This window comes from Vanacampus margaritifer, chromosome 1 (genome assembly GCF_051991255.1).
Source record: "Vanacampus margaritifer isolate UIUO_Vmar chromosome 1, RoL_Vmar_1.0, whole genome shotgun sequence".
Classification (NCBI taxonomy): domain Eukaryota; kingdom Metazoa; phylum Chordata; class Actinopteri; order Syngnathiformes; family Syngnathidae; genus Vanacampus; species Vanacampus margaritifer.
In genome coordinates, this window is record NC_135432.1 from 62,679,120 (window position 1) to 62,699,402 (window position 20,283).

At 38.8% G+C, this 20,283-nt stretch overlaps 2 protein-coding genes across 3 annotated transcripts; both read right to left on the bottom strand.

Moving 5' to 3' along the window:
* Positions 1 to 2,054: 2,054 nt before the first annotated feature.
* On the bottom strand, positions 2,055 to 3,933 carry fabp7a (fatty acid binding protein 7, brain, a). Its single transcript, XM_077559969.1, has 4 exons — positions 3,768 to 3,933; positions 3,099 to 3,271; positions 2,912 to 3,013; positions 2,055 to 2,283 (listed from the first exon to the last, which is right to left on the bottom strand). Exons 1-4 carry the CDS (start codon positions 3,838 to 3,840, stop codon positions 2,233 to 2,235), a joined length of 399 nt encoding a protein of 132 aa, XP_077416095.1. The 5' UTR covers positions 3,841 to 3,933; the 3' UTR covers positions 2,055 to 2,232.
* Positions 3,934 to 4,631: 698 nt separating this feature from the next.
* Positions 4,632 to 19,969, bottom strand: usp40 (ubiquitin specific peptidase 40). 2 transcript variants are annotated; one of them, XM_077559971.1, is made up of 31 exons: positions 19,317 to 19,969; positions 19,176 to 19,243; positions 18,759 to 18,872; positions 16,745 to 16,909; positions 16,511 to 16,657; positions 16,281 to 16,424; positions 15,669 to 15,797; positions 15,477 to 15,593; positions 15,277 to 15,384; positions 14,616 to 14,783; positions 14,403 to 14,538; positions 14,258 to 14,339; positions 13,838 to 14,009; positions 13,674 to 13,758; positions 13,532 to 13,602; positions 13,035 to 13,432; positions 12,712 to 12,862; positions 12,560 to 12,608; positions 11,666 to 11,719; positions 11,384 to 11,472; positions 11,165 to 11,251; positions 10,246 to 10,282; positions 10,098 to 10,162; positions 9,392 to 9,466; positions 9,137 to 9,310; positions 8,943 to 9,058; positions 8,527 to 8,592; positions 7,345 to 7,555; positions 6,870 to 6,965; positions 6,682 to 6,764; positions 4,632 to 6,242 (listed from the first exon to the last, which is right to left on the bottom strand). In XM_077559971.1, exons 1-31 carry the CDS (start codon positions 19,525 to 19,527, stop codon positions 6,134 to 6,136), a joined length of 3,777 nt encoding a protein of 1,258 aa, XP_077416097.1. In that variant the 5' UTR covers positions 19,528 to 19,969; the 3' UTR covers positions 4,632 to 6,133. The 2 variants fall into 2 exon arrangements, with proteins under 2 accessions (XP_077416097.1, XP_077416096.1); XM_077559970.1 differs by having other exon boundaries at positions 15,477 to 15,596.
* Between the last annotated feature and the right edge of the window lie 314 nt (positions 19,970 to 20,283).

The window sequence follows — 20,283 nt, forward strand, 5'->3', positions numbered from 1 at the left end:
AATTGGTTAGATTTAATTTAGCTTGAAATTTTAATAACTGAAATACGATTTACCAAATTATGACTTGGTTTCAGCCCAACATCAGCGATATAATTGCTGTATTAAAAAAAAAGTTATTCTCCATTTTGGTCCAACAAATATCAAAATGAATGCAAATTTGCAAAAATATGTTAATGCTTTTTCATTCCATTTGGTTTTTTTTTCAACCATTATAGTTCTAGCAATTCATTCACTAGATTCCGACAAAATAAAAATCTTGTTTATTTATATATACTAGTGTTTTAGTCATTTCATTCTGGTATTGTAATTATTTTTAATCCATTTAAATAGGCCACTCAGCCTGAAATTTTAAAAATAATAATAATAATCTGATATTGGTCTGAGAGAACCCAAAATGAAAAAAATATATTTAGCTCTATTTTATTATTTATTTATTTATTATCATTTTGAGTTTGCCACTGCTTGTGTTCAAATAAAAGTTGTGTAAAGGTTTAGAATTATAACATCTATGCTAGTTTCATTAGCCAGTCTATGGCGTTTTGTATTGTGTATTAGCATTAAGCTAACGTTCTTTTGTAAACTGAAATTGCGTGATTTGACTAAATACGCAGTAGCATTCTTTTTGTTGAATGTTTACTTTTCTAGTCGTCTTCAACTGAGGGTGAAATTTAACAGTTTGAAGAGAGCACGCTTGAATAGTTGTTTTTGTTGGCGCTTGAAATAAGGAGAACATTTCATTTCATTCATGAAAACACGATTTGAGATTATTATTCATTCGGGGTTGACCAGCTCGCTCTTCTTTTTCTCTTCTTTTTCTTTATTCTGGGAAAGACTGGCTGTGCCTATAGCTCCCTTGGCTCGTTTTGTGACAACTTTTTGGCAGAGAATAATCAATGCTCGCATAGAGACGCATTTTCAATTGAAATCGGGGGGTTCCACTCCAGTTAGCACACATCTTTTGTGTCTGCATTCAGAGCAAAGTTGGCAGCGGGAAGAAAAGAGCTCCTTGTACGATTCACATCGCTGAGGATGATTGATTATGTCATTGACTCAAGCTTCAACTTGTCAATCACTCGTTTTGTGTGTGCGTGTGTGTGTGTGTGTGTGTGTATGTGTGTCACGCTATTCACTCACGGTTGGTCCACGCCATCGCATGTTGCCGCCACGTCATGACACCACGGCCTAAATCAGATTAGTGACATCACCGCCCCCTAACCCCATTCCAGCTTCCGTCTGAGTGTGTGTGTCAATTCTGCAGGGTTCACTGCAGGTCGTTCTCGCTGCCCGGTCGCACTGGCCATCTGCAGCTGTCACCTGGCAGCGGCACAGGGGCAGCGCTGTCCGCCGTTTTTCAATAGGCTACACACATACTCACACAAAATGATGACTGAAATGTTTTTCATTTCACACTTTTTCTACAATGCACACAGTGAGACTTTTTTTTAGGCTTAGTCAGACCGTTAAAAAGCCGCCGTGTCACAACATGAGCTCATGTGGAACAGTGAACTCGATTTTTCTTTTTTTTACTGCATGCTTTGAATATAAAAACAAATAAACGGTTAATCTTTCGCAGCAACTTTAATCTGAAATATTCATATCAAATATGTATTGGATTTAGGGGATTGGACCGTTAATAAATTACACTTATCATGGGGGTTGCTGCATGCTTTGAATGTAAAATGAATAATACACTATAGAGAGGTGAAAATGTAGTTTTTAGCTTGAAAAATAGCATGTTTATGCTGAGATAAAAGTTGCAATAAAATGTACATTTTGCATGAAACATTTTGCTGCATGCTTTGAATGAAGAATAAAATATACAAATTTTAACAATAAACATAGTTATCGTGATTTTAACACTTTGCAACACTATGTGGACCCAAATTTTGAATTTCAGTCATGCCATTTTGCTGCCTGCTTTGAATGGAAAGTAGCCCCACCTAGTGGACAAAGTCATAATTGGTTCAATGTGCCACTTGTTTGTGACTAGGAATACATACGTGTTGGTTGTACAAAAATGCTACGAAGATCTGGGTCATAATCAACAAAAAATATCCAAGAATCAACATTTTTCTTTATTAAAAATTTGCATGTTAAATACATTTTCTTTTAACTTCAGAAACCAGAATTGCTTCATATGTTTCACACTCTCGTCTAACAGGTTAAAATAACATTAGTAGTGCAAACATAAAAACAGCAGGACATTTATTGTTAACGAATAGTGGGGGAAATTTAGGCTTTCTCGTACGTGCGCACAGCCTGGACGCCCTCAAACGTTAAAGTCTGAAAAAAACAAAAAACAAACAAAAGACACAATCATATTATTGGTCATCGTATGAATTATGTCGTAGATATTGTGGTGGTACGTCGACTTAGGAGGTTTTTTTTTTTTAGATGTGAGCCATTTTTATCTTTACATTTATATATATTATGACTTGCGGACTTATGTTTAAGCGCCCCCACTAGTCTAAACATGGTATATTACGGTAATATTGCATTTATGGAATATGAATTAACCCCTGGGCGTTATTTGACCATTTTTTGGCTTTTTGTTGGTTCTGACCAAGCCATTTCAAAATAAAATAACGCCCAGGGGTTAAGCAGCAAAATCCATTCATTTTTATCCATCACTGGGGGGGAGAGCGGCCATTTTGACACTCACTGTCACCGGAAAATGACATCACAGTTGCTTAGAGCTCAAGTAACGACCAATCACGGCTCAGACGTTTCTGGGTTTGGTCATGTGACGTTCGAACGAGACCGATGAAATAAATGATGTACAAACTGTTTAATTGTTTACTAGCTTATTAATTATGTTAATAGTGAATGTTTTTATGAAGTACAATATTTTAGCGTGCTATTTTACAATTAAACTCATAAGGGCGCCGCTGTATTAATGACGTCATCTCACCATCACCATCTTGCCATCTTTGATCTCTCGGTCAAACTTGGTTTCTTTGCCGTCCCACTTTTGCACTTGCACAAATTTGTCTCCTTCCATGGTGAAAGTGCTCTGTAAAAAAAAAAAAAGGGGGGGGGGAGTGAATTATTTTTATTTAAATGTCGAGCCATACTGTATTTAGATTTAGTGACATTACTTTGACTTTTCGGTCATCAGGCGTGAGTTCGTCAAACTCTTCCCCGAGTTTGGCGCTGAGCTCGGTGTTGCGGAAGGTGCTCAGGGTCTTCACCACCACTTTGTCCCCATCCTGGCTGATCACCACCGTGGGTTTGGTCACATTGCCCACTTGTCTTGTGGCAAAGCCCACACCTATAGGGTTATTATTATTATTATTATTATTTTAAAAATATAGAATTGAGAGTGGGTATGGGCTTCAATATAGTAATGAGCTCTTTTTTATTTATTTATAGGGGACTTACAAGCAGCAAGCAATATGATTGGCTGCTTGAGTCGAAGCACACTCTAGTCTAGATAAAATGTTATAATTTAAAATATATATTTTACAACAAATAACACAAAGCAGCATTATTATTTTTTTAAATAAAATAAATGAGACATTTTCTTTTTTACGGATCAATATAGTCAGTCCCCGTGCGCGCACTCGTGTGTGCGTGAATTATTGACCAATCTAAAGTGCTGAGAATGCTCTCTTTGACGATGCAGTGTTCACGGATGAATAAACATGTTGCGGTGTTTTTGTTTGTTTATTTTTGTTTCCTAAAATAAAACAAAAAAAAAGTTTTTTTTTTTGGAGATGCCATAATTCTGCTCGAGCATGCACACATTTTTATAATAAACTACTCACCGATCGCCTTCATATACTCATCAAAGTTCTGGCTGTCCAGCAGTTTCCACGTAGCGCAGAAAGCATCCACCATTTTTGCAGGTTTTCAGTTGAAAAAGCCAGTAAACATAAACAGGTCAGTGCGCCACACAAATCTCTGCGTCAGCGTGATTAATCCGTGCGGAAGCGCGGTCAAATAACTTCAACGAGGAGGCGGGCGCTTGAGATGAAGCGAGAAAGCTGATTGGACGGCTAATGGTCGCGACGTGGAGCCCGATTGGTCCAAATAGAGAAATTGTCGTAAACTGCGGATTCAAGTTCAAAGGCCTAGTTGTTTTATAGCATTTTACAGCATCTTAGTTTCTTCTTTAATTGTTAAAGTTTACATTTAAATTTAACCACGCTGCCGTTCAAACACATATTAGCGGTTAAGAGCAAGACAAAGAGCAATAGATAACACAAAAATATTGTACAGTGTAAGAGTGTCCGATTCCTCTGTGTTTACCATAAATGCGCATGGGTTATACTTTTCTCTATTTTGTTAGACTAATGTAAGGCATATGTAACGCATTTGCTCCACAGCCGACTCCCAGCCAATCGATTCAGCTCCCGGTCAGATTACAGTGGATGGCGTTCAATAATTTTCATCAAAAACTAGGTTGTACTGAAATTATACGTTTCGTTCTGCTTTCTCGCACCCTCTCAAACTAAACGTGCCGCCATCTAGTGATCGATAATGGAATTACACCTAATATTTAGACCAAAATATACAGTAAGGCCCCCTCCATTGGAGGTTCCAAAGTTCACGGTGCCTTTCTTTTGTATATTTATATACATACAGAATGATATGTGTAAACAAGACCAAACGACATGAGTGACAACAAATAGCGTATAACTTTTATTGTTGTGTTTTTGGATACAGCAATGCATTTTTACAGTAAAATCTGTTCTGAGGAAAATAGGCAAAAATAAAATATGTACTGATCATTTTTATTATCAGGCATAAAAAACTAATTACCACATGGTGTGAATTCTTGGCACTGCTCAGAGTGAGATTAAGACAGAAAAATAAAATAAAAAAAGATAAAAGAAACAAACTTCTTTCTCATCCAAAAATTGTGTATTAAATACAAGTCCACAAAGCGCATGCAATAACAGTTAACTTTTCAAGATAAACGTTTACTTCGGCAGCTCATTACAAAAGTTTAAAAAACAAAACAAAAGAGGGTTAGCAGTGGCCAAGCAGTTAAAATGGACTGCCTGAACTCGGGTTCAAGTCTATCCCCCGACAGGCAGCGGCATTGTACTTGAGCAAGATATTGGATAACCCGAACTTCTTCCCACGTACTGCTCCAGTGAGTGCCACAGTGTGTTTGCTGTGATGGGTTAAATGCAGAGGTAAATATTGTGCAAATGACAAAAAGATATAATTTTTCCTCTTTCCACAAAAAAAAAAGGAGCCTCTACAAAATGCTTTTTCAGCTTGTTTAAACCATTTATACAATAACTGCTTTTTTTTTTCCATTACTTGAAAAAACAAAAAAATGAATTCATTATTAAAGGTCCCATGCTATCATAATCCTGTTGTTTTTTTCACCATTTCATGCATAACTTTGGTTAAAAAAAATGAGTCAGTGACATGGCTTGAATTTGACATCTATGTGGTCTGTCATTTTGCCTCTTTATTGGCTGCAAAGTTGCCTAGTGTCACCATGGAGAAAGATATAACAAAAAAACAAAAAACAAAAACCTGAGTACAGTGTACGGTACACTGCAAACCAGCCGGTGAATGCGACGTGTCGTCACGTTAAAGTGCACTAATGCCAGCCACAAACGCACCAATGACACAAGACGCCCACATGTTGGAACTAACCAATCAGAAGAAAGCGTTATTTATTTTTCAAATTAAGTAGAACACCCACCCAATCATAGAAATGCTTATTTACATATGTATTTATTCATTTTTAATATTACTTTTATTATAAATAGAAAACTAACTCCAGCTCATTTCCAACCAAAGTTATCGTGCACATTTTTTTAAATTAAATTCTATATTTATAAAAAACAAATAAAAATAGTTGCATGGGACCTTTAATATTTCAGGGTTGGTTGGCAGTTTGATGCGATGAAAAAAAAAAGGGGGGGGGGCAGCAGAGGTAGAGTGCAAGGCAAAGAAGAGTGAGGTAGGGAGGGTAAACCGCAGTAAAGGCCTCTTCTCCCCTCTCTCCCCAATTTGGAGAATTACATCATCTGTCATCATCCTGGATTCAAAAACGGCAACCACTGCCAACAGTATTATTGATTCTTTCGTGGCTGGTCACTAAACCCTGATCTGTCTGGTTGTCATTAGAGAATTGTCCTGAATGCAACCACGCGTCCATTTTGCTTTAGTGGCAATGGCTACTGAAGACGCCGACATTGATGGACAGTGGCACCTCTCGCCTTTTGGTCCCCTTTGTTTGTGATCCAGCGCAGTTTGAGCCTCCAGCCTGTTCGCTAATTTTTTAAAAAAAATAATAATCCAAATTATTAAGCATGTATGACATCACCAAACGCAAGGTAATTAAAATAAAAAATTATAATCCAAATTATTAATCATGTATGACATCACCAAACGCAAGGTAATTAAAAAAAAATATATAATCCAAATTATTAAGCATGTATGACATCACCAAACGCAAGCGGAGGTTACAGTCGCAGCCCAGCTGAAGCGAGAGAAGAGTTGGTTGCAAGATATGCATTTAAAAAAAGTATCTACAAGAACTGAGTCCAAAATGTAATAAAAAAGGGCTAATATGAAATTTGTATTTAAAATTTGTATTCGGTATATTTATGGATTACAATCTTCAAAAGTAGGAACAAAAATCATGATATGTACGACATCAAGGCAGATTAAAGCAATTAATAAAAAATAAAAAAAAATAAAATAGGTTACCCTTTGCTTCGTTGCTCTTGGAGCTTCTGCTGGCCCTGTTCGTCCTCCTGAGTAGAAAAGTCCTTGTTGTCAATCAGAAGGTTCTGCAAACAGTAAACATACAGTCTATACAGATGACAGTATTTTTTGTACATTTCAAAAATATGTTGTATTTTAAATTTTGTTTCGATTTGTTGTTGTTGTTTTACCCTGACGCCTATCACGTCGCCATCTTTGAGATGAAATGGTGCTCCTAATAGTGAGTCCATCTTTTTCTTTTTTTTCTTCTTGGACAGCTGGCTGCTCTGTAATAAAAATAAATAAATAAAATAAAATGAGTACAGTGGACCTCTGCTATTTATGGGGTAAAAGGACAATGCAGGCCCACGAATAGTGATAAATCAGCATGTAATTGATGTTACTCATTGTAAATGTATAAAAGAAAAAAAATGACAAATACAAGAAATAAACATTAAAAAAAATGCCCAGGGCAAAGCCCTGCCTAATTTAAAAATGTTTTTGCTGCCATCTAGTGGACTTATGGTGCCAAAGAACTATGTTGATTTAATGCTTTGCCGCCACCTTGTGGAATCTGCAGGCAATTGTAAAGCGCGGATGTCAATTACTTTATGGATTTTCGCAGCCGTTTGAAAGCGGGGGAAGTGTAATTCTTTGATGTCTCACCCAGTTGCAGATTTCCTCCCAGGTGTGTTTGTGTGGCTGCTGCTTGGCCAGCAAAATCGAACCAGCAGACAAGCCGTAGCTCTTGGCCACAATGGCGCGCAAGCCGGCAGGCGACGCGTCCCACGACGCGTCCCAGATCAGCTCCTCTGCCGGGTGGTAGCAGTGCTCCCCTGGTACTCCCATCTTAACGTTCAACACGATTTGCTTGGGGCTTAAATCCAAGCAAGAAAATCCATGTTAGTTAAATTAAGCAATTACGTATTAAACAGTCATTCATGACCTCAATAGATTCTCATTTTTTTGCCCCTGACAGTCGTTTAACAAGTTATTTGGCTGGTGCTGTCTTTTAGACATGTTTTGCAATTAACGAAAAAGGTCATTTGTAAGTACTTTTTATTTTATTTTATTACCATTATCAGTATCATTATTTCCATACTGAGTCTAGGAAGAATCTTAGATACTTAACTCATTCACTGCCATAAATTCATAAAAAAAAGAAAAAAGATTATTAAAAATTAGGGGCGACAGGCGATTACGATTTTTAATTGTATTTAATCACATCATTTCACTAGTTAACTCATGATTAATCAACAATTTTATATCTGTTCTAAATACACAATAAAAAAATGTTTAGGTGTTCATACTCTTGTTAACAAAAGTGGAAACAAATTTAAACTAATTGAAATACTTGAAATTAATTTTTAACATTTAATGGCAGTGAATTAATAAAAAAAAAGAGAAAGAAAACATTATTAAAAATTTGGGGCGTCAGGCGATTACATTTTTTAATCGTAATTAATCACATGACTTTACTAGTTAACTCACAATTAATCAAAAACTTTATATCTGTTCTAAATGTACAATATAAAAATTCTAGGTTTTCATACTCTTGTTAACAAAAGTGGAAAAAAAATGTTAAACTAATAGAAATTGTTAAAATGAATTTTTAACGTTTATAGCTGTCAATGGCAGTGAATGAGTAAATATAAACAAAATATTAAGTAACATATTTTGTTTGCTAATTATTATAATTTTTACCTTTTTATGAATGTAGAATATCAGATTCATTAGCAAAAAAATAAAAAAAAGACAGCATGTTGTGATTAATTCAGCTACAGGTCCGTTTTTCTGAACATAAATATTAAAGAAATATTCATTCAATAAAAGGGAAATTTATCTCACCCGAGATCTTCCTCTTTTAACAGCTGCTGCACACAAATATTTGTGCCGCTGGTTATCTTTAGCTTCCTGAGGAGATAAAGCATCAAGTGACATTACCATTACGGAATCATGTACAGTCCAATGGAATGGAATTGCTGCCAAAGGTTTCATCAACCAGATATTGAGCAAATGCTGTGAATAAGTAGGTACATGTGATTTCCTAGTTTTGTTTGAAAATCATTTGAAAAATATATAAAACAAAACATTTTCCCCACGTTTTTATTGCGGGGTGTTGTGTGAAGAATTCTGAGGACAAAAAGTATGTACTGTATTTAGAAATATATCTGTAAGATGACAGAATGAAGTGGGGAATAAAAAAATAATGTTGTGAATACTTTGTGATGCACTATATAGTTGAATCACGTGCATATCCGTGCCTGAGTGTGATTTGGTTTCCTCTGAGGACGCGAGCCAGCTTGTGCCCCTCCATCTCCCACACACGCAGAAAAGTGGCAGGTACGCATGTGTTCTGTAAAACTGGAAGCGTCAACACCTGATATGTCAAAAGAGACAAATGGTTTTCAAATGATGTTTACGATAGGGTCAATTAATCCCATATTCCCACACGAACCTGAGTCTTGAGGTCCTCCAGGCTGACTTCAACTGATATCTCCACCTGACCGACCTTTATGAGATCTGATAGGCAAGAATTTGTTTGATCTCTGGCGTGCTCCTCAGTGTGGTTCACATCCATTGTTATGGGACTGGGATTCCGATGCAGCCATACAGACAGCTCTAAAAAACCCTAATTGGAAAGAAAAAAGAAAAAAGAAAAAGTAGATTAACAACCCTGCACGAAATCTAAAAAACATCATGATGAAATTACCTTGGGAAGAAGTCGCCCCTCTGAGATGACTAGTGTCTCTCCATTGTTTATCTTCATCTCTGACAGAGACGCATCCTGACGTGGAATTATCCAAAAGTGTCAAAAACAGAAAAAAAAAATATCCCAACAGAAATCCACATTTTGTTGTAGCCTTGTTCTAAAACTTTTCCTGGGGGCCCCTTGGCCAATTTTGCTGGGCCCCACCCACAAGTTTAGACCTCTTTTTGAGGGTCAAGACTTGGTTTTAGATTTTAGATTTGAATTGGGTTATGGTTGAGGTTAGGGTAAGGAATAGGGGTAGGCAATCATTTTTTATGGTTGGGGCTAGGAAATGCATTGTGTCAATGAGATGGCCCCACGAAGATAGTAAAACAAACGTGTGTGTGTATGTATGATCATGGGGATGTTGGGGGGGAAGGGGGGGGGAGTGGCTTATCTTTTTTATTGTACTATGGATGTTTTAATTGTTCAGCACTTTGAGTTGCATTTTAATGTATAAAAGGCGCTATATAAATAAAGTTTGATTTGATAAACGTCGGATGGATTTCCCCCTCAAAATTCTACACACTAAACTCAATTACTAACAATTTCAAAGAATATTTAGTGCACTTTCACATCTTATGTGTTGGGGATTATTCAATTGTTAAGATATTTACTATATATTGATAAGAAATAGTAAGATACCAGTCGTTCTTTGGATACCCACCTCATTGTTCAGGGCCTCTCCCACCTCCTCACACCAGTCGAGCCTTCTCAAGTGCCAACAGGAGCCTGCAAACATTAAAATCAGGAAATCTAACTTTTATAGTTTAAAAAACAACAACAACAAAAACAATTAGGAGAGTACAACCTACCTTCAATTCCGACAGCATTCATCACTGTTTGCAGACACTGCAAGTCAAGAAAAAGAAAAGTGAAGTGAGTTTGCATTACTTAGCAGTTTAAAAACAGTAAACTCCTCCTTTAAGGACACGTTTTTCATAATAATTTCATAAATTATTGTTACACCTGAACTGAATTTGAACTTGAAGTTTCTTGGCTTACCATACCCCCCCCCCCCACCCCCCTGTTATTTTTTTGCTATAAAGCAGTATTTCTCAACCACTGGTGTGCCATGGGAAATTGTCCAATTCCACCTAAGTACAGTAACAGTTGCAAATTGGCATTAAATAATTGCCATGGTGATGAGCCAACTCTCCCACCGGCTTTGTTCCGGAAACGAAAATTGGCCATAAAATGCAGAGGAATATCCAATCTGTGGCAAATCACACTTAGGAGGCGATTGAGTCGAGGTCTCTCGGTAGCACTGAACGAATTAAGGTGAGAAACGGTGCGCAGGTATATAACATTTGTTTGTGAAATTGTGAACGGTGCGTGTTAAGCCTAGAGTTGGGTAGTTTCCTGACGTAAATCAATCGTTAAACATGTCTATAAATGTGTAGAATTTTAAACGGAAGATATACTGTATCTCCATACTCTATTTCTTAGCATTGGCATTTATTTTTAAAATATAGTTTGATTATAATGTGCATAAGTTATATGAACTTGATATACAGTAGATATGATGTAAACGTTAAAAAATGAAATGCTATAGCCATTTTAGTTTTTTTTTTTACATTTTCTATGGGTGGTGTGAGATTTTTTCGATGAAAAAAAAAAGTGTGCCGTGGCTTTAAAAAGGTTTTGAAACACTGCTGTAAAGAATCATGATGCACAGACTGTTTAATTCTGTACAATCTATTTAACTAGCGCTATGTTATTATTACTTCTTACCTCTTTAACAGTGCAGGTCTTCTCTAGGTTCATGTCCAATTCTATTCCAGTAGGTGGCGGCGAACCCACACAGAAGTGCAGGAAAAGCTGCAGTGCACACAGAGAGAGACGCCATCCATCAAGCATTAATAAATGCTTATTTTTAGAAGGTAGGACGGTTCTGCACCTGCACGTTAAGAGTTGACATTTAAGAAAAAAAAACGACAAAAACAAACAAACCTGCGAAGCCTTGGGGGCACGGCCCACACAAAGCATCATGGTGGTCATGAGCCGCACGCCGGCGTCCCGCACGCACAGGTCCTCGCTTACTGTTCACATAACCAGAGGGGAGGCGTCACAATTATGCCCTTGTTCAAAAAGGTAGAAAATTACAAGGTAGCCGTAGCTTTTAAGAATTTAATGAGGGCCAACAATGACAGAGCACAAGGGGTATTTTCTAAATGGAGGGGGGAGTTTCCAGCCCGTGCGCTGCCATGAAACGACACACATCAAACAGACTACCTGGAGGAAGGAGTTTCCCCGTGATGTCCATCTGTCTCAGGCAGTATTCTGCACCTGGTGAGGAGAAGAATGGAAACTTACCAGCACAGGCTTTTTATACATCCTAATTTAAAGTCCCTTAGAAAGTGTGGGCGGAAGCTGGCTGAGCTGAAATGCCAAATATTCTATATCAGTGGTTCTCAAACCGTTACTTGTAGCCGATATTCATTTTCAGTAAAAAAAAAAAATATATATATATCTTTTTTTTTTTTTTTTAAAAGGGGGGGGTGCCGATCTTGACTTTGTTGTAATGACTTTTCAAAATGTACAAGTTCTTTTTTTTAATCTTAGACAAAATACTTTTAAATTTCTTAACAAAATGTTCAGGTACTCCTAAGGTTATCAGTACGTCTTAAAAAGTTAAATGGAAATTTAAACAAGCAAATACCATAGCTCACTTTAGTTTTCTATATGGTTTTCCAAAATAAAACTTAAAAAACCTGAAATCTTAAACTTTCACATTTCAGAATGTTCAGAAGGTTCCATTGTCAGCAACATCTCTTATAAAGTTACCCGGTCACTAAAAATTTTAATAAATAGTTCCCTGGGATTAAAATGGTTTTAGATTTACTTTTTATCAGCCTTCAGATATAAAAATGTTTTTAAAAAAAAGGCAGATACCAATATTCGTCAAAATGCCCTAATCACCAACATGAAAATATAGTCAAGTAATAAAGAAAGAAAAAAAGTGTTCACCAAAAATGTTTTTTTTTCCCCCCCATATAAATATTTACTGCAGTTATGACTTTACTACTGCATTGGTGTTGATCGGTGATGAACTATGTCCTCCAAAAATCAGGTTACGTCCCTGCCGTAGGATCGGAACATAACATTTAGAAAAGTTGAAAGTCTTGCCTGGGAGTTGCAGCTCCTTTATGGCCATCTCTTTCACCTCACTCAGCAGCTGTAGATAAGACACACACACACACACACACACAATGTAAACTGCATGACTTAAAGAGGTAAAAGTGAAGAGAACGCAAACAAAAGCGTACAAAATGGCTGACCATATCTCCTGCAGCGGGAACCTTAACTCTCCGTCTCTCCTCTGCGTCGCCTCCTGCAAGGCTGCCGGCCTGTGTTTGAAACTCCACTTGGAGCCAGCGACAATCAGACGGCGTCATCACAGTGATCATGTCTCCATTTACGGTGAACATGCTGAACAAAATACAACAAATTATTATTTTCAGTTTTTGACAACCACTAAATGCCATGAAACGGTTGACGAACACAAAATTATTCTGGGCATCATTTGCATCCAATATTTTAGAAAATGAGAAAAATATAATAATATTATATATATATAATAAGTACAACACAGGTCATTTACCCGTTATCAAAAGACTGTTGTTCAAGCACCAGCATGGCATCTCCATCTTTAAGCGACAGTTCCTTGAGGGTGCGGAGCATGTCGTCGGGCGGAAACACCCGCCACCCGCTGGCGCCGCCGCCCTCGCCCGCGCCACACTCTGCTCCTTCGCTGGCAGTCTGCTCCTGACACAGCACACTGCCGGCGGGCTCGCCCAGGGCTTGGCGCACTTCACTGAGGGTGGCGCCACCGGCGAACGCCCTCGTCTCCCTTTTGAGCCCCACGCCATCCATGTTGTCACCGGCCTCGTTGATCGCCGCCGCCCCCTCCGGCTTGCCGTGCGCCTCTAAAGAAGGTCGGACAACGGTGAGCAGCACCGGCTCCCACTCGGCTCCGGTTAGGACACCTACGCCACATACCTGAAAAGATCACAGTTATTTTAGCTTTAGCAAAACTGGACAATTTAATAGATCATTTAAAATATGAATTAAAACGGCTCATTTGGGCTCGTTTCTCACCTCTCGTCCGTTCCAAACAAACAAGTCAGGGTTTGTATTGACGCCTGCACTGCACAGCGAGAGACTGTCATCTGTAACGAGTAAACAACCCCAAGTAAAGAGACATGCGCTCAATTGTAACGCTGAGGCTTTAGTGTCGAACCTGTGAGAGTGTTGTACAGGTGGAGACCGGCCGGGAGAATCTTGGCCAAGGTCAGAGCCATGTCACCCTCCCATTGGTCTTGTTGCTAATAACAACAACAAAGACACCATTTATTTCTGCTACAAGTCATCAAGTCAAATGTTTACGGATGAATAAATAAATACCTCATAAAGAGCTAACCGCAGGTCCCCAACAGTTTTTCTGCGATCGAAAATGAGCGCAGTGCCGGCAATGGGCTCATTACTGAGTGGCTGCAGGGCTCCATTTATCAGCCTATAAGACGACGCCAGGTGGAGACGCAGCTCCACATGGTTATTACTGGCTTCGTATTCCTCCCTGTGATTGGGAACAATGTTGACTTAGACTTATTAAGGGTGCATGTCAGGCTTTTTAAATCCGCCTATTTCTGAACATGTGTAAGACAGCGAGTCATTCTGCACTTTCGCCACACCGCTAGATAACAGAATTACTGTGGTTTGTGTTTGTAAGGTCTATGGACCAAACACTCGCAGCTGGATGGCTATTGCACAGGTTTTATGTTGATGGACATGACTTTACGTCGGTCGTAAAATGAGCTTCTGTACCGCATTTCCTGAAGCTTGATGTTCTCCTCCTGAGCCATCTGGACGAGATGATGAGGAACTTTATGGTGGGGACTGCACAAGGCTGCAAAGAAAGGTCGTCATCAGCTTCTTTGGTGGTTTGTCAGCTTCTTTTCATGTTTGGTACCTGCAGTGGGCCGCTGCAGCTGACTCTTCCTGTAGAAGAGCATGTAGGCGCTCTCGTGGCCTTGGAACTGCTTCTCTATGTCCGACTCTCGGATAGAGGTCACGGTGGAGTCATTCAGGTCAAACCAGTGGCTAGCCTGCAGACACGTAAGAGGAAAGTCATCACTTAATAGCCACCACGAGAGTCATTTTTCATTTCCACATTCAAATGGACCTCTTCTTGGCGCTCCAGTTCTGCAACTTTGCCATCTCCTAGGCCCGCAGCAGTGGGCGTGTCAGCCAGAACAGGGGGCTCACTCATGGGGACGGGCGTTTCGGCCTTCAGTGCTACTTGGGTATCGTTGGACACCAACATGAAAACATCATTGTGTGACTGCAGGAACTATTTGATAGGAGAAGAAATAATGAACAAGTCAGTTTAACTGTACATACAAATTCATTATTGCAAAAGAAAGATTCATAAAACTAGAATGGCTTCCTTCAAGGTAGGACGTTCTTAAATGTGAAAAATCAGGATTCAGTTCTCCTTCATTCCTATAGGTGGCGGTAGTTCGCTGGCCTAAGTGATCACTAAAAAGGTCAAGTTTAGTTAGCTACCTAAGCAAGGAGGGGAGGAAGGAAAAAAGGAACACTGGGTTTAAGTAACGTCACAGTTATCTGCTTTTTAAACAAGCGACGAGGAATTTCAAACAAAAACAAACAAAAAAAGATATCGATTTTTGTGAAAGTATAAAAACAAAAATAACTGAGCTGTTACTCTAAGTCTGTGTCCTACAATTTAAGTTAGGTGAGTAATCTTACTAAACCCTTGCCTCACACTTTGCACATTCTGCAAAGGTAATTTTAAAGTTTTGAGAGAAAAAACACACACATACCTTGCCAATGGGGCCATAGTCTTTCTTAAAGGATTTGTTCCAGGAGGAACCGACCTTCTCCATGAGTTTCTGACCTAACTGGTCTAACCGGATGCTCTTTGATGGCTCCTAACAATAAATAAATCACCATCACTGACTACCACACACAAAATAATGATTTTTTTGTTTTATAAGTTGTTAGTATGATGTTAATATAATACCTGCTCAATAACAGCAGTGAGGACACACAAAGGGTCATTTTCATTGAGTTTGGTCTCACACACGGCCTTCACTTCGTGCTTGGCCTGTGTAGGAGTCTTTTTTTTGTCATTGTCCTCCTGCTGCCAACGACACAGAGGAGATTCATTCATTCTTGAGTGCACCACTCCTTCATTTTGTCGTTTTCCTCTCACCGGCGGCTCCCAGCATCCGAGGCACTCAATGTCCTTGATGTAAGCGTGGTAATGGCCGCCGTAGCAGCCGCCCTTGTGGATAATCACGGAGAACAGCTCGTAGGAGTAGTCGGCGTCATCTCCGTCAGTCTACGACGACGCAAAAATACTGTGACGTGATGCTTAATCCTGATTATCATAAATCATTTTGTGGTCTACCACAACATACTGTCATGTGTTTTTAAGTGATCAATAGCACTTATTAAATAAAAAAGTAATTAGCAATACTTTAATATTTTATATAAAAAATGCATTTGTGTGCATAGAGTAGCTGATTTGCGAATCACCACCCGACTCACATTTTCCTGGAACAAAACTACAAATGCCACAAGATGGCAGCAAAACACTTTCTTCCATTAGACAAGAATGTGACCTGACTAAATGACACTAAAGCACTCCTTACTTGAACCGATTTGACAAAAAATATTTTATATACAGTATACATGGCTTTGGACTAAGCAAAAAAAAAAAAGTGAGTATTTAAATGTTTCCATGAAAAGCAAAGTGCAGGTTAGGCGAAGTTAAGGCTGCTGAACTACGAATGTGCGAGAGTTCAGTGTTTAAGGTTTGTACCTGTTCACAAAATGGCCGCAGGTTGATGTTGAGGGGGAAGCTGTAGCGGCCCTTCTCCTTGTAGCGCTCAAACTTATTACAGTCAAAGCTGAACCTCAGCAAGGAGATGGTCATGAATGGTGGGAGCTTCTTCAACTTGGCAGACTGAGGAAAGGAAGAACCATTTTAAAAAAAAGGTAGGGGAGGAAAAAAACGTGCTTGTTTGATGTTGACAGTAAATTAGTTTTTACCTTGGCAGCAGTGACCAGTTTGTCACACATTGCACATCTGTACAGATTATTGCCTTCGAACAACTCTTCCTCCACAAACATGCTATATAAAGCCTCCTCAAGGCTGGAAAGGCCGCAGACGCATGCCGTCAAATCCAAGAAGTCCTCCTGGTGTCGAGAGCGCCAACGCATTTATTAACTCCCACAGAAAGAAATCATCTTTATAAAAAAAAAAAAAAGTCAGTGATTGAGGACCTGTCGCTGGCTAACGTTGCCGCACTCCTTGCAGGCGATGCTGTTGACAATGGTGCCGTGGTACAGGCGGCGGATGAGCGTACTGCCAGAGGTGCCCACGAGGGATTTCTCCAGAGCGCTGAACAGAATCCGGTTCAGCTCCTGAACGTCGTGCTGGTTTGTTCCCTGTAGATTTCACAGCACAAAGAAAATAGAATTTAAAGATTCAGCAGGCGCTATGACAGGTGTCGCATTCAACACTTTCCTGTTAAGAGTCCCAATGCATCTGTATTTTCTCATTGTTTATTATGTAACTGCATATTGACCCAAATTTTTTTCGTAATCTTATGAGACTTGTAAAATTTATGAGGTCCCAGCATTGACAGAATAAAGTTGTATTTTCTGACAAAATAAGACATAACCATGCAAGAATTACCAATTTTTTTTTTTTTTAGGGGAAAAAGTTGATAGGCCAACAACTGCTGCAAATAGCAAATGTCAACATTAAAAGTCATTCTTTTGATAAATAAAACACTTAGTATTGGCAGAATAAGTCTTTCTTTTTTTAAAGGCATACTTTTTCAAAAATTAAGCGATGTACATACTTTTTTTAGTTTTTATCTTTGAGAAAAAACAAATTGGAATTCTACTATAATCGTATATTTGAAGAAAAAAAGGGGTGAGTAAATTAGGACATTTTCTGTAAGGAAAAGGTGCAAACTTAAGTTGAAGAATTCTGGAATTTTGCAAGAAAAACATCCAATAAAGTGGAGGGTGGTAAAATTACAGCAATAAAGTCATTTTATGAGTGCAAAGTTGCTAGGGAGGGTTTAATTGTAATTTTACAAAAAAATAATATGGGTTATTTATTTATTTAAAAGTATGTATCATCAGAATAAGATAGAAAATAAAAAATAAAAATATTCAAGAATAAAATAGAAATACATTGCCACTGCTCACTACACCAAATTAACTTACGACCTTGACCCCCCCCCCCCCCCCCCCCCCCCCACACACACACACACACACGGGAAATTTGATTATTAAATGTTCAAAATAAATGTCACATCTCTTTATATAATTTTTAAATTGACCTAGTACACCTCCAAGTTTTTGCATTTCTAATTTGTATTATCTCAACAACAAGTGTGTCATAACAGACCCTTATGTTGTAAGCCTGGTGTTCTACGACGCACCCCTCAGCCTCGCTTACCTGAGTTCCAAGCATTCACGCACCCGACGCAGCTGGACTGCCTCTAGACAAAATGAAATTCCTTCACTCAACGAGCCTAACCTCTTTTGCCGCATCCAGCATGGCTTGCCCAGCATGGTGAGAGCCCCAGTGATTGATTTATGGTAATGTTCAAACAAGTAACCTGAGCCTCTTTAATTCTCCCTCTACATGTTAAGAGTCCCTACCCGGCTGTATTTTCTCACTGTAAAAAACGACATTTACAAGCGTTACTTTACATAGCCCAAATAAAGTTTATATAAATCGTTATCTTGGGAAAATCAGAGAAAAAAATTCCCCAAGAAAAATTCCTAATATTACCAGAATGAAGTCCTATTTTGGATGGAAAATATCATAATCTTGTGAGGATTAAGAACATTTTCTAAGGTAGCAAAAGTGGCATAAAAACTCTTGGACATAAAAAGTTTTAGCATTGCCATAATATTACCAGAATGGAGTATTTTTTTTAAGAAAAAAAAATCATGTTTCCAGGGGAAAATATTTTGGAGGGGGTTTGGGACTTTATGTTTTTGTTTTTGTTTTAAAATAGCCAAAATAAAAAAAATTAAAAAATATAATTACTCCCCATGTCTGAATACAACCAGAATAAATTACTTTTTTGACAATTTATTTTTAATATTGCCAGAAGTAAGTCAAACCTTCGGAGAAAAACAATAACAATATTTGGAGGAAAATAAGTCCTAATATTGCCACAACAACTTGATTAAAGTAGTTGATTTATGATGACTCAATAGATGAACCTGAGCATATGTAAATCTCTCACTGTCTTTTCTAAGAACACACCTCATTGCTGTTCCAGCCAAAGCTGCCAGTGAGGTCGGCCGTGGAGGCGCTCTGCTGGTCCACCAGCAAAAGACGAACGAAGAGTCTCTGGAGCTCCAGAGGGATGACACGGACCTATGGGAAAAAGCCTTGTGACATTTCAAGAGGAAAACATACAAAAGTGAACAAGATCTAGTACAGAAGTTCCACTAACAGAGGTATAACCTCTGCAGTGTGGAAATCAGAAGTGTTTCTCAAGTCTTGGTTGTGTTATATCTTCTTTTGCTAAACTGAACGGTGGCTGTTGGATATATAATACTGCCGTATCAACAATGTTCTGGCGAGAGATAATAATTTAACGTTCCCGAATAACGATATTGACATCTAACAAACTGGTTCTATATCATGAGTGATAACAATACAATTTGCATTGCTTACTTTGGCTTCTGGTTTGTCTTTATCTTTTAGACATCCTAATTCATCAGGCCCCAACGAAAACAGCTCCTCTGCGCACACACAAACAAAGAAGAACAAATTATCAAGACAACAAGATCTTTGTCATCACACCTGCATCCTCACCTCTGAATTCGGGGGTGAATAGGAGGGTCTGAAGCAGGGAGTTGAGGTAGCACGTCCCTCCCTGATTCCTTATGCCGCACAGTTTGTTTCTTCCACGGGGAGCCGGGGGCTCGTCTCCCGCCTTGGCAACTCTCCCCCCTCCGGAGGAGGAAGAGATGGAGAAGCCCCCTTCACCCTCGTCGCCATCCTCCTCGAAAAGATTCCCAAACATGACGTTTCGTTGGCTTTTATTTTGCTTGGTAAATGCGCCACGCTGCCTCTTGCTATCTCATCTTGGTCTTGCCCAGTTCTCTGTTGACAATTGCCGGACTGACGCGGAAGTAAGATGACTTGACGGGGATAAACATAGCGACCGGCTGGGGCGTGTAAATGCGTCCAAAAATGCTAGCTAACAAGTTCAGCTCACCTGGCTCGACAGCTCAGCTAAAATGAAACGAAAAAGTCCGTCTGTCGGTAATGGACGACGTTGAGTCAAAAAACGCTGCAAGAGTGCCAATATGGGAATAGAGTTGGTAACTGTTTATCTATTCGACAGTGTTTATGACGTCCTTGTTTTCTAGTTTGGGTCTTAAAGCGGCGAATGTAAATACAAATGCCGTCGGTGTACAGTGAGCAGCCATCTTGGTTCTCGGCATGAACGTCGCCGCGAGGCATTGTGGGTCTTGTAGTTTTATAGCGCGAAGACGTCATATCCGTTGCGTGCAACGTGATGGTTTCATCAAATCTTTATTTGCAACTGTTTACATGAGTCCCCCTGTAGGCGAGATGGGTTCTAATTTGAATAATATAATTAACAAACAGATCAGATACATTCGACAAAATGAGAGCCTAATTATTTTAGACCTTTATTGTATAGTTGTATAGTAACCGCATTAGACTGTGTAATTGAGTATTTTTTTTTTATTAAATACTGCCCAAAATGGAACAGACACTCAGCTAATACTATTCAAATTAAAATAACCAAGGA

What these genes read in the sequence shown, in the direction of transcription:
- fabp7a (XM_077559969.1), bottom strand. Translation starts at nt 3,840, where the DNA reads ATGGTGGATGCTTTCTGCGCTACGTGGAAACTGCTGGACAGCCAGAAC. An exon ending in TGAGTATATGAAGGCGATCG is followed by an intron (nt 3,272 to 3,767) that starts GTGAGTAGTTTA and finishes ATAACCCTATAG; the next exon opens with GTGTGGGCTTTGCCACAAGA. An exon ending in AAGATGGCAAGATGGTGATG is followed by an intron (nt 2,284 to 2,911) that starts GTGAGATGACGT and finishes TGTTTTTTTCAG; the next exon opens with ACTTTAACGTTTGAGGGCGT.
- usp40 (XM_077559970.1), bottom strand. Translation starts at nt 19,527, where the DNA reads ATGTTTGGGAATCTTTTCGAGGAGGATGGCGACGAGGGTGAAGGGGGC. An exon ending in GTGCCCCCAAGGCTTCGCAG is followed by an intron (nt 11,252 to 11,383) that starts GTTTGTTTGTTT and finishes TGTGCACTGCAG; the next exon opens with CTTTTCCTGCACTTCTGTGT. An exon ending in GAATGCTGTCGGAATTGAAG is followed by an intron (nt 10,163 to 10,245) that starts GTAGGTTGTACT and finishes TAATGTTTGCAG; the next exon opens with GCTCCTGTTGGCACTTGAGA.